Source organism: Desmodus rotundus, chromosome 4 (genome assembly GCF_022682495.2).
Source record: "Desmodus rotundus isolate HL8 chromosome 4, HLdesRot8A.1, whole genome shotgun sequence".
NCBI classification, from domain to species: Eukaryota; Metazoa; Chordata; class Mammalia; order Chiroptera; family Phyllostomidae; genus Desmodus; species Desmodus rotundus.
In genome coordinates, this window is record NC_071390.1 from 144577248 (window position 1) to 144591316 (window position 14069).

The 14069-nt window shown below is 39.8% G+C and overlaps 1 protein-coding gene across 4 annotated transcripts in view; it reads right to left on the reverse strand.

Moving 5' to 3' along the window:
* Nucleotides 1-14069, reverse strand: part of PRTFDC1 (phosphoribosyl transferase domain containing 1) — a 90525-nt gene that overhangs the window by 19758 nt on the left and 56698 nt on the right. For all 4 annotated transcript variants that reach the window (XM_024576526.3, XM_053922913.2, XM_024576537.4 and 1 more), the window contains exon 4: nt 806-871. In XM_024576526.3, coding sequence (XP_024432294.1) covers nt 806-871 — 66 coding nt within the window. The remainder of the gene's footprint in view (nt 1-805; nt 872-14069) is intronic.

Genomic DNA, 14069 nt, shown 5'->3' on the forward strand with positions numbered 1-14069 from the left:
AGCTTTTGTAACAGACTGAGCCATTTTATTTAGAAAGCTGGAGCTGTTCAGGGACAATGAATACAAGATATGTCAGTGGAGCTGAACAAAAACAAATTCTGCATTGCTTTCATTTACAGCAAAACTTTAGTTTCAGGTCACATCGCCACAAAGAGTGTCTGCTTTATGAACCAACTCCTTCTTATGTATGCATTTATGTCAGAATTCAAGCACTTTTTTCACTTGATTACTGAGCATTGGCGAGTTTTGGAATTCCATATTAAAACGGAGGTGTTTCCCTCATAATCTAATGGCTTAGATCATTTTAATAGGGGAAAAAAGGCAAACAGCTGAAAAATGTGTTGTCCCAGAAATCGTTTTTATTCTCTGCCCAAATTTTATACATGTCAACAAACCTGTTTATTAAATGTCTTACTGAAGTGCCTGGGTTCTTAGGCATGGATGAGAGACATAAAGCAGACAAGTATAAAGGAAAAGCTTCCTTTTCAGGAGGTACCTGAAGGGGTGAGTAGAAAACAAAGAGCAAGGAGAGCCAAGGGGGTTCATAATATGAGGTTGTCTGAAATGAGATTGGAAGGAAGCTCACAGATGAAAGATACAGTCTGCATCATGTGCTGGAAGCATCATAAAAGGAGTGTTTTATAAAGGAGAAATCGTTAAAAGAGTTCACACACCCATTTGCATGAATTAGCAAACCCTGGAGAGTGTCTGAAATGTATTGCAAGTGCTGACCTGACATGAAGGTCACTGATCTCCCCTCAACATCAGACGTCAGTGTGAACTGAGCAGAGTTACATTTACAAACCTTTCCAGCCAGCGTTGAAAGATCATAGCCTCCAATGATCTGCATCTCGCCCATGGACTGGTCATTCTAAAAAAAGAGAAGCCGGTATTTTACTATATAAGAAAACCCATACAGCACACTTTCCCATCTAACCAGCTAGCAGCTAGATTGCGCCTTACAAACTGTGGTATAGCACAGATAGCTAGTGCAGGTTCGTGGTTGCCTATGGTTACCAATAGCCACTTGCTGCTCCTGTGCTTGAGACAAATCATTCTAATGGCTGAGGGAGAGACTGTGGAGAGAGGGGATGGGAGAGGAGAGAGGACAAACAAACCTAATTTTGGAACAAAAAACTGGAAGGTACCACAAACTCTCCTGAGGCAGATGGAATTGGAGATAACAGTCATAACCCTCGACTTCCCTGGGGTAGAGGGGCCATGGGAGCCCCAGGAGTGGGCCAAGCATTTGCCAACTGTGCCAACATGTCATGGTCATAGCTCTGCAGTGGGGAACAGTTTGACTGTGGTTCCCAAAGCAATTAGAGGTCTCCTTTACTCCCTACCAGCGAGGGTCCTTTCCCTCAGCTGATGTCGAGGGCAATTCTAACAGGCCATGGATCAGGAACCACCGCACTGAGACCTTCAGACACAGATGACAAAGCCTCAGGAACCTATTGCAGTCCCAGGAAAATGAGACCCGGAGCCCTCTGTAGAAGACTTTTCACTCAAATCCCATAAGAGATAATGAGCATTTGCCTTCACAATGTTTGTGTGTGGTACCTCATCCTATCCTCATTAAACTCACACATGCACGAATAAGTAACAAATATGGATTGTTACTTAGTGAATATCACAATAGAATAACATGGGGGCAAAACAGGAAACAGAAAACAAGTTGTTTTCTAGCCTCATTATGGAGACACATTCAAGGAACTGAAGCAGATATCCTACAGGCAATCGGCTCCGTGACCAAGCACCGCTGCGGTAATGTTGCAACCTCCTGATGCAAACAATAACCTAAAGGAGCAGATGACACATGTAGGCGCTGAGTGTACAAAGTGTGGAACGAAGGCCCCACCTCTTTTTGGGGGGAGTTCATCCCCTGTGGATCAGTGAGGCTAGGCCTTACCACGCAAACCAGTATGCCTGAGGACATATCCAACCCTGAACTTTCCACCTACAGAAGCCAATTTATTTCCTTAGGAGTTTTCTTGGGTTGGTTTGAATTGGATTCTGTCACTTGAAAGCAAGTATCGATCTAGACATGGACTTACTTTGTCATGGAATTGGTCATCTGGGAAGAAAAAAAACAGCCAAACAACCAATATAACCGTGTTACCAATGAAACAGATTTTTGTCTTTTTACCTCGTTGCTCAAGAGAAAAAATAAATGACCTTAAAATGTTTTCATTTCTGCTTGGTGAAGCATTCACTCCTTACTGCAAAGAAGTGGAGAGAGTGCTTGAAAGTGGCCCACTAAGTTGGATAAAACCAGTAATTTTCATCTTATGGGAACAGATCACAAAAGGAGAAAATCAAGAATACCCAGAATTCCCATATCTTTTCTGTTTGTGTACAGGCATACAGAAGCATATATCCACAAGCAATCATGTCAATTAGGTCAAGAACTTGTCAAAAATATCAAAGGAGAACATTTTCTAGAGGTGTGCTGAGATATAGGAGTTGATTGATATAGGAGTTATCATAGGAGTTAACATAAGGAGAATTTTTGCATATTAGGCTCAAATATGTTCTTAATAGCAGGAGGAAAAATAAGATTTTGGTACCTCCAGAGGAATGAATTATGCAGAACTGGATACAACCATTAAACCACAAAGTATAATGTAACAAATGAGATTTATACTTTGCCAGATCAGAGTATATTTCACAATACTTCCATTAGCATCTCCATTCTATTGATTAAAAACAAAAATCACCCAATACATCAGAAAGCTAAATAATGTGCTCTAAGTCACACATTGTGACTTAGTGTGTTGCCAAGCAAGTCCTATTTCAGAAGGTTTTACTTAGTCCAAGTTTATAACATGTTCTTAATATTAGATTTGTCCTTAATTCTTCTGGATCTTATACCTTCCAAGTATGTATATAGTCAGTTGTCCTCATAACATTTATTGAATTGTTTACTTTTTCCCTACTGGTCATTAGTTTTGATTTGATAATATTTTATTTGGGACTGTTCATCTTATTTTTGTAAGATTGGCCTATAGTTTTAAAGCAAAGTGGCTTTGGCCTCATACAATGAGTAGAGTGGTTCTTTATATATTTTTCTGCTTTTTAAATTTTGTTTTTTAATTATAGTCAACATTCAATATTATTTTGTATTAACTTACAAAGTGATCCCCCTGATTCAGGTACCCGCCTGGCACCATACATAGTTATTACAGTATTTTGACTACATTCTCTATGCTGAGCTTTACATCCCCATGATTATTTTGTAACTGCCAATCTATACTTCCTCATCCCTTCTATTTTTTCATCCCATGCGCAAACCCCCTTCCACTCTGCTAACTATCAGTCTGTCCTCTGAATCTATGAGTATGTTTCTATTTTGTTTGTTTGTTTTGTTCTTTAGGTTCCACATATAAGTGAAATCATATGGTATTTGTCTTTCTCTGACTTATTTCACTTAGCATAATACCCTCTAGGTCCATCGATTGTGTCACAAATGGTAAGATTTCATTATTTTTATGGCTGAGTAATATTCCATTGTATATATGTACTGCTGCTTTTTATCCACGTGTCTAATGGGCACTTGGGTTGCCTCCATATCACAGCTATTGCAAATGCTGCAGTGAACATAGGAGTGCATATTTCCTTTTGAATTAGTGTTTTGGGTTTTTTGGATGTATACCCAGAAGTGGAACTGATGGGTCATAAGGCAGTTCCATTTTTAATTTTTTGAGGACCCTCCATACTGTTTTCCACACTGGCTGCACCAGTCTGCATTCCCACCAACAGTGCACAAGTGTTCCCCTTTCTCCACATCCTTGCCAACACTTGCTGTTTATTGATATATTGATGATAGCCATTCTGACAGGTGTGATGTGATATCTCATTGTGGTTTTAATTTGCATTACTCTGATCATTATTGACACTGAGCATCTTTTCACATATCTACTGGCCATCTTTATGTCCTCTTTGGAGGTGAGTATTTAGGTCCTCTGTCTGTTTTTATTTGTATTGTTTGGGGGTTTTATTTTGGTGTTGAGTTGTATGAGTCTTTTAAAAATTTTGGATAGTAACCCCTTATAAGATGTATCATTGGCAAATATTTTCTTCCATTCAGTAGCTTGTTTTTTCATTTTGTTGATAGTTTTCTTTGCTGTGCAAAACCTTTTTAGTTTGATGTAGTCATATTTGTTCATTTTTCTTTTGTTTTCCTTGCCTGAGATATATCAGAAAAAATATTGCTGAGAGATATGTGAGAGTTTACTGCCTATGTTTTCTTCTAAAACTTTTATGATTTCAAGTCTTATATTTAAATCTTTAATTCATTTTGAGTTTATTCTTGTACAAAGTATAAGAAAGTGGTTTCAATTTTTTACCTGAATAGACATCTTCTGAATAGATAAGAATACTGTGGCTAGGACTTCCCGTACTATGTTGAATAAGAGTTGTGGAAGTGGACATCCTTGTCTTGTTTCTGATCTTAGAGGAAACCACTTAAAGCTTTTCCCTATTGAGTATGATGTTAGCCGTAGGTTTGCTATATATGGCCTTTATTATGTTGAGGTATGTTCACTCTATTCCCACATTGCTGAGAGTTTTTTTTTCATCATAAATGGGGCTGGGTTTTGTCAAATGCTTTTTCTGCATCTATTAAAATGATCATATGATTTTTATCCTTCATTTTGTTTATGTGGTGCACCATGTTAATTGAATGCAGATATTGAGTCAAACTTTCATCCCAGGAATAAATCCCAGTTGATCATGGTGTATGATCTTATCGATGTATTGCTGTATTCAGTTTGCTAGTATTTTGTTGAGGATTTTGGCATCTATATTCATAAGGAATATTGGCCTATAATTTTCTTTTTGTATAATGGCTTTGTCAGATTTTGGAATCATGATATTGTTGGCCTTGTAAATGAATTTGGGAGCCTTTCTTCCTCTTGAATTTTTTTGGAATAGTTTGAGCATAGGTGTTAATTCTTCTTTGAATGTTTGGTAAAACTCACCTGTGAAGCCATCCATTCCAGGATTTTTTTGTTGGGAGTTTTTTTATTACTAAATTAATTTTGTTGGTTGTGACTGTTCTGTTCACATTTTCTCTTTCTTCTTGATTCGATCTTGGAAGGTCATATGTTTCTAGGAATTTATCTTGTTGGCATATAATTCTTCATAGTATTTTCTTATAATCTTTTGTATTTCTTTGGTGTCAGTCATCACTTCTCTTTCATTTCCGATTATATTTATTTGGGTCTTCTCTCTTTTTTTCTAGATGAGTCTCATTAAAGGTTTGTCTGTCTGTGCATCTTTTTAAAGTACTAGCTCTTGGTTTCATTGATCTCTTGTATTTTTTTTTTAGACTCTATTCATTTATTTCTAGTCTGATTTCATTATTATTTTCTTTCTTCTACTCACTTTGAGCTTTGTTTGCTGTTTATTTTCTAGTTCTTTTACATGTAAGGTTAGATTGTTTATTTGAGATTTTTCCTCTTCTTGAGACAGGCCTGTATTGCTATAAATTTCCCTCTTAGGACTGCTTTTGTTGTGTCTTATACATTTGGGGTTGTTCTGTTTTCATTTTCACTTGTCTCAAGGTATCTTTTTATTTCTTCCTTAATCTCATTGTTAACCCATTCATTATTTTGTAAGATGTTATTTAGCATCCATACGTTTCTGTGTTTTCTTTTTTATTTTTCTTGTAACTGATTTCTAGTTTCATACTGTTGTGGTCAGAGAAGGTGCTTGATATGATTTCAATCTTCTTAAATTTGTTGAGACTTGTTTTGTGACTTAACATGTGATCTGTCATGGAAAATGTTCCATGTGCACTAGAAAAGAATGTATATTCTGCTACTTTGGGATGAAATGCTAAAAAAAAAATAAATCCATCTAGTCTAATGTGTCATTTAAGGCTGCTGCTTCCTTGTTGATTTCCCATCTGGAAAATCTATACAGTGACATCAATGGGAGTGTTAAATCCCCTATTATGACTGTATTATTGTCAATCTCTCCCTTTATGTCCATCAATATTTCCTTACTAGATTTAGGTTCACCTATATTGGGTACATATATGTTTACAAAGGTTATATTCTCTTCTTGGATTGATCCCTTTATCATTATGTAATGTCCTTCCTTGTCTCTTTTTACAGCCTTGTTTTAGTCTATTTTGCCTGATATAAGTATTGCTACCCTAGCTTTCTTTCTCCTTTTTTGGTTTCAATTTGCATGGAATATCATTTTCTATCCCTTTAGGTCTGTGTGTCTTTCAATCTGAGGTGGGTCTCTTGTAGACAGCATATATATGGGTTTTGTTTTCTTATCCATTCAGCTACCCTATATCTTTTGATTACAGCATTTAGTCCATTTACATTTAAAGTGATAATTGATAGGTATGTCTTTTTTGCCATTTTATTATTCATACATACTCATATATTCTATTTCTTCTTCTTAAAAGCATCCCTTTATCATTTCTTATAATACTGCTTTAGTGATGATGAAGTCCTTAAGCTTTCTCTTGTCTGGGAATCTCTTCATGTCTCCTTTAATTTTAAATGATAGATTTACTAAGCAGAGCAGCTTTGGTTGTAGGTTCTTGCTTTTCATCACTTTGAATATTTCATGCCAATCCCTTCTGGCCTGAAGAGATGATGTGTTGAGAAAACAGCTGATAGTCTTACGAGAGCTCCCTTGTAGGAAACCAACTTCCTTTCTCTTGCTTCTTTTAAGATTCTTATTTTTTTAACTTTTACCATTTTAATTATGATGTTTCTGAGTGTAGGACTCTTTGGGTTCATCTTGTTTGGGATTCTCTGTGCTTCCTGGACTTGTGTGTCTTTTTCCTTCACCAAATTACAAAAGTTTTCAGTCATTGTGTCTTCAAATAGGTTCTGAATCCCTTGGTCTCTCTCTTCTCCTTCTGGTACTCTCATGAATGGTGTTATATTTGATGTTGTCCAAGAGGTTCCTTAAACCATCCTCATCTCATTTTTTAAAATTCTTTTTTCTTTTTCCTCTTTCAATTGGGTGTTTTCTGCTAGCAAATTGTTGATTTGAGCCTCTATTTTATCTAATCTGTTGTTGATTTCTTCTAGTGTGTTCCTCATTGCAGTTATTGTATTTTTCATTTCTGACTAGTTCTTTTTTATGATTTCTATATCTTTTGTTCTGCTTTTGAAGTTCTCACTAAGTTTCCTGAGCATCCTTATAATCATTGTTTTGAACTCTGTATCAGATAGATTGCATGCCTCCATTTTATTTAGTTCTTTTTCTGGAGATTTCTTTGTCTCTTCAATTTTGGCTGCCTCTCTGTGTTTGTTTCTGTGTATTAGGTAGATCTGTTGTGTCTCCCAGTCTGGGAAGGGTGGCCTTATGTAGCAGATGTCCTATGGGGCACAATCGTGCAGTCTCCCTGATCATGTTGGTTGAGTGGTCCAGAAGTGTCCCTTGTGTGGCTTACGTGATCCCTCCTATTGTAGTTGAGTCTTGACTGCTGTTAGCACATATTTGAGTGGGGTTGACCCTCAGGATGGCTGGCTGTGAGGATTGGCCACAACAATATATGAGCTACTGTGCAGGGCTGACCCCACGAAATGGAATTTTCCCCAGAAGGATCCGGTGCCTACCGAGACCTCTCTTTCAGTGTGCTGCTTGTGGAGCTAATTGGGTGGTACTCTGTTGTAGTTTCAAGCAATCCTTTGGTTGTGTTTGTTCTGGGGTCTCTTGGGGGTCTCCCATGTAGGTAAATATCAGACCCTGCCAATGACCAGCTGTGGGCTACCTGTTAGGGACTACATGGCTTATAGTTGCCTCTGTTGGACCTGGATGCATGTGGGAGGGGTCAAGCTGTGAATCAAGGTCACCTACGGGTCCTTGGGCAGGTGAGAAAAAGACTCAAGGCACCTGATACCTGCTGCTGCCTACTGGTTAGGCTCAACCACTGTAGGAGCCTTGGGCTATATGTGAGTTGCGTGTGGCTGCTTCTCTAAGAGTCACCATGTAGGGGCAAGTGGTGTTTACCAGATTAATAGTGTTTCACACTTAGCACCTATGCTGGGTCTGAGACCACTCAGCAAAAGTCTCAGAGTATACCAAGGCCAGCAACCACCCACCTGGACCATTTAGTATAGGTGGGGCCAGGGAGTCATCAGGGTATAGCTGGTAGAGTCCACCAGGCTAAAGCAGATTAAGATTTGGCTGTGTGGACTGAAGGCTTAACACAGGAAAGGCGACCTGTGGGAAGATGGCCCTTGCCCTGAAGCCAGACAACTCAGTTTCTTCCTGTATCTCTGGTACTTCAGAGCTTGACCAGAATTCCTAGAAATTTTTTAAGGAAGAATGCGACATGGGCCCAGGCTAGTAGCCATCACTGACAGAGCCTCTGGCAGTGTGTGAGCAGGTTAGGGCAAAATCTCAAGGAGTCATCAGGAAGGAGCTAGTTTAGTTCACCAGGCTAGTGTCATATATGGGAAAGACTCCACACAGGAATGGGTGAAGCCTAGAGGCAGAATGAGAAGATGGCCTCCATCTTCAGCCATGTTTGAGCTGGTTAGTGTGAGGCCTCAGGGTGGAACCAGTGTCAGGCTACTGCCTGATGGGAGAGTGCTTAACCCAAGAAAGATGGTGCCCATGTGCCATGTAGTAGGAGGAACTGACATGGGGACATTGGGAGGCTGTCCTTTAGCCCTTGCCCTGAAGCCACACAACTCAGTCTCTCTTTGTATGACTCTGGCACCCCTCTGAGCTTGCTGTCCCTCTGCTGGAGCCCAGGGTGAGTGTCTGTGAGGGAGTTGTGTGTTGGCCATTGAAGAGGACACCTGGGTTTCCAACAGTCTTCTGTCTCCTAGGGGCAAACAAAATCCCCACTGATTTCCACAGTCTGATGTTATGTAGGTTCCTTTTCTTGCCCCTGGTGCTCTGGGCTGGGAAGCCAGTGTGGGGCTGAGAGCCCTCATTCCTCCAGGAGGAACTTTGAAGCTGAGATATCCCTCCAGATTCTCAACCACTGCATGTGGGTATGTGGTCTGTCCATTCTCATCTCCACCCCTCCCACAAGTCTCAATGTGACTTCTTCTTTATACCCTTAGTTATAGGACTTCTGTTCAGCTAGTGCTCAGATGGTTCTCTAGGTTGATTTTTCTGTAATTTAGATGTAATTTTGATGTGGTCATGGGAGGAGGTGAGTGCAGCTTCCACCTACTCCACCATCTTGGATCTTCATTTTTATTTGTATTTCCTATGGTCTGAAAGAGGTTGCATATGACTGGATTTATCTGTTGTGCTAAGTAAGGTTCAGTAGAGCTCAGAATAAATATTATTTAATCTCCAACTAACAGATGAGGAATTTGAGGCAATGAGAGTTTAAGTTACTTGCCCAAAGAGATGTAGCTAGTAAGTGAGAAATCCAGTTCAATCCTAGAGTTGCTTGTCTCCATGTTATTCTGGTGAAACCCTGCACCCCCAATATTCCTAGAAGAAAGAAGCACATTGTACATCTTTGAGAGTAACAAAGAGAAAAAGTGGGTCCTGGTTGTATTAATGAGGTAAATACACGAGTTGAAATGGCTAGGAGAAATCAACATTTTGGTAGAAGTATTGATAGAAGTGGTGTGGATTTATTTAAGTAGTAAAGGAAACCTCTGTAATTGAGTCTAGGCATCCATGCAAGAAATATTTTGAAACTATGTGAGCTTAGGTGACCTGATTTCCAGGTACCAAAAAAAAAAGCACACCAAATAGCCCAGCAAATAGGTGGTGCCTCATGCAGGGAATTTGGATTGCTTAGATAATGATTAGAGAGGACATAATGGAGGAAGAATAAATATCCTGAATTCCTGTCCTTTTGAGGAACTGGAAGGGGAAAAGAAAACAAACAAAAGAACTACTCTCTCAGCTATTCATTTCCAGAGTCAGAGATCACTTGCTTTAAGATCTATACATGGCAAAGCTTTCTCAATATTCTCATACTCCACAGATGCCTTAATTTTGCTTACCACTCCCACGTTTTCAGCCTAATCCTTCTTCTCAGCTATTCTCCTGTGCCTAATAAGGTCATCTAGATTATATAAAATGCGTAGGAATGCAAAGCAATACCAAACCAGTTCATTATAAGAAGTTTTAATGATCAAACTAATTAAAATGTTGCAAACTTTAAAAAAAATACTTGATACCAAGTCAAATAGGACAGGTGAATTGATTCCAGTATCCCAGGTTTTCAGTCAGTGGTTGATGTAGGACATGACTCTTAACTGAGCCCCTTAGTCCTTTAGGCTGCCGGGGCCAGAGTGGAGGGCACAGCGCACCAGAGTTGGTGTGGCTTTTGTGCTTCCACCAGACCAGCTCCACCTGTTTCTGTTATACTGATTGGATTGAAAGGAAGATGGTAGGGGCAAAACAAGTTTGAAAACTCTCATTTTTTTTCCTTTGAAATTGACTCACTTTCTTTTGGGTTTCTTGTTCATTTAGTTATCCATTTGCTTCTGAGATTGTTTATGTTTGCAAACTCATTCTAATACCCTATGTGGGGTGAGTTATGAGAAAGGACACTATTGATATGAAGTGCACAGGCAGCTGGTGTCCGCTATACTCTGGGACTTGGGTTCCAGTCACAGCCCCACCTTCTAATAGTTGTAGGACACTGAGGAAGTCACTTCACTTATCAGTGCTTCAGTTTCATTATCTACAAAGAGAGTATATTAATAGTTCCAATTTATAGGATTATTGGGAGGGCTAAAAGAATATGCATTATGCACTTAGAAAAGTGCCTGGCACGTAGTGATAAACAGAACATAAAATAGGCCCTGTGTTCTCACCATTGACCTCTAGTCTTGGAAAGTTTGCACATCTACCTCAGTTTTCTAACATCGGCTTGTGACATACCCTTTGCTCAGCTCACCCAGTACATTACTAATATGGGTATGCCATGTGCTCTGTGGTTGGGTTTACTGAGGCTGACCACAACCCACGAAGCACGTGGTTAAGAAGTACTCGTCTAGCGCCATTGCCACTCTGTACTGTGGTGAGAGGCTTGATTAAGAACAACCTTGTCTGTGTATTTTTGGGGGGATTCTCCAGTTCCCACGCTGTTATATCTAAAGCTTTAAAGTGGACCATTTGGTGGGTATAATTTGTACCATTCCACTTCGCTGTTTCCGTCCTTTTCCTGGACAGACAGAAGCCACGTGAAGATCATGCTCTGACCTACTTTTGAACCTATCATCTCTTGTCAGATCCTGTTGGCTATTCCAGGGAGCCATTTATAGTCAGTTAAGCGAGGAGTTAACCTTGAAACTGCTCTACAAGATGGTGGCATGCGACCAGTGGCGGAACGTGAGAATTAATGGCTGGAATGCTGGTATTCTTCCGGGCCCCGCTGCATATTTACCTTGTGGATCACGAGATATCCCAATTCCTTCCTATAAATACACCATTTTAGCTTATGCTCATTTAAAATAGGTTTATACTACCTGCAAACAAAATAACCTTGACTACAATATCATGCTAACCTGCAGGAAAAGTCAATATTTGAGAATTTTGGTCAATATTATTAATGAAAAATTAATCATGTCACATTGCTCCAGTGCCAGTTCCAGCACACAGGACACTGCTGTGTCCTCTGTATCTTAGCTCACGGCAACTCCTGCCACACCTGTCCATCTTTCTCCACAAGGGTAATTCTTACTCTTTCTTCAAGACTCAGTTCAGGCATCATCAAGCTTTTTGGGGTGCCCGGGACTTCATCTGCATCCCAGCAACACTCTATGCATATCTGCATGTTAATAGACAATGTCCAACTGGAATGTGCTGTGTGTGTAGCAATTGCCAATGGAACGAAAAGCCCTTCAGCATAGCAGCCTTATTGCCACCCTAACTGTACTCCCAGGGGCTGGCACGTTGTGGCATCCAGCATTTGCTGAGATGTTAGATGTTAAGCATCTGAGTACACGTGTTAGCTATATTTTTAATACTCAGAACTTAGATTTCCTTGCTTTAAGTTCTTTCTCCAGCTCTCCTGAAGCCTGAAGGAGCTTCATGCCCAGTGGTGGACAAAGAACAAATAAAAATTATAAACACATATGAAAAATATCTATGAAACTCAAGTGAGAGGGACATAAATGAAGTGACTTGAGGAACTCAGCAGATGGGAAGACTTAAAAAAAAAAAACAAAACTGACCTTCCTCTGTTATGTCTGAGTGATTCTCACCCAAACTACATTTTTTTCCTCATGATTTTTATTTTATTATCTCAGTTCCTAAACAGACTCCTCTACATTTTAAAACACGTGGACGCAAGAATCCACAAGAATTCTGAACACTAGAAACATAAAAATTTGCATTAAGATATTTTAATACCGAGAATTCATTTCATGATTAGTAAAGGATACATTTTAAATTCAAACTAGCATTTTAACCAGAAAAAATATATACATATACAGGTTAGCTCATATGAAAGTATACATACATTTTGCACTTCCCCAATTTGCTGTGTCTAATTTTGCAAACATGATATGACTTTATTCAAAGACAACATGGCTTTCTGTTTATTGACAGTGATTTATTATTCTATTGTGATTGGTATTCTGCTCCACCCAGTCTCCGAAAGCAGTACCGGTTAGCTAAGAGTAATCCCCACCCAACAGAGAAAGGCACTTTTCTTATGAGAAATGAAGTGATGTGGGTCAGAATAAGGGACCACAATCATATGGCGAAGCTGTAGGCTAATAGGAATAATGCAGAGTGAACAAAAAAGGGGGGACATGGAGGAGGGAGAATAAAATAGGTCTTTACTTCAATTTAGACCCCAGTAAAGAGGAAACTCAGTTTAAAAACAGATTCAATGACTCGCTTTACATGAACTCTGTTTGCAATCTCAAAGCAGGATATCCTTCTGTTTTGAACAGACAAGTCCATTGGTATGGACTTGTTTTGGTTTAATTATGTTTTTAAATTATGGATGAGACGGATAAACAAGCTGAGCCTCTTAACACATCTGAATGACCCCACAAGACTTCAGTACAATCTTTGTTTTAAAATGTGTATTAACACCACCATAAATTAGGGGTGACTTTTTCTTGAAAGACCATTTTTTTCCTACACATTTCCCCCCTAAAAAACCTGGGAAAGATTTATAACTCTCAAAAAAAATCAATAAAAAGTGTTGTTCAACAGTAATGATATCTTAAACCAGTTCTACCGAAGCTTTTTAAAGGTTGTCAGGGCATGGGACGGTGAACACGATGGGCCACCGGAGGGGCCCGCACTGGGGAAACCTCACATACTGCTTTTTGGCACTAGACTGCATCTATGTCCATTCCCAAGCAATGGTGCTCTGGGTCCAAAAAGTTCTGTTATCTTGTGTCACTTCTCAGCTCAAAATATTTTGGGAGATGGCCGTGCTCTCAAAATAAAGTCCAATTTTGTCATCACAATGGGCAGGACCACCCTGACAGCCAGGCCCGAGCGGCCTGAACATCACAGATGCTGAACACAAAGACATTTGCCATTTTCTTTCTGGTCTTATAAGGTTTCCTGGAAGGTTCTGTAGAAGTTTGAGTTAATGGGAATTCTACAACAAGCACATGTATGCTGAACTGGGCCTTGCCCCCTGCCCTAACCCCTCTTTCGTGGCTAAGTTTTTGGTGGGGAGGAGGTGGTAGAGAAAGGTACAGAGTTACCTTGGGATACCAAACAGTGGCTGATATTTTTCAAGTTGGCCACCCTAAATTGGCCAAGCAGGTGAATAAGAGACCATATCCCCCTGTTAACTCATATGTTCCCTCCTGTCTCTCAGTTCAGAAGGTAGACTTTGAGTTGGAAGGAGGCATCTGACTTGGAAAGCTATGCCTGGAGAAGAACTTAGCTGCCCCAGACCCCTGAAGAGCTTAACCAGGTCGGTTCCGTGCATGGTTCAGGCAGGCTCAGTCACCCCTAGGAGCTGGTTCTGGGCCCAGCATAGGCCCTGCCCTGCCCAGCAGACACAGGGCTCCGCTCAGGCTTGCAGGGCTCCTTGAGTCTCCCGCTCAGGTGATCTGGGCAGAAACATGAGTTGGCCATGGACAAAGCTATAAAGTTTTCAAGTTAAACATTTAAAGTATAAAGTT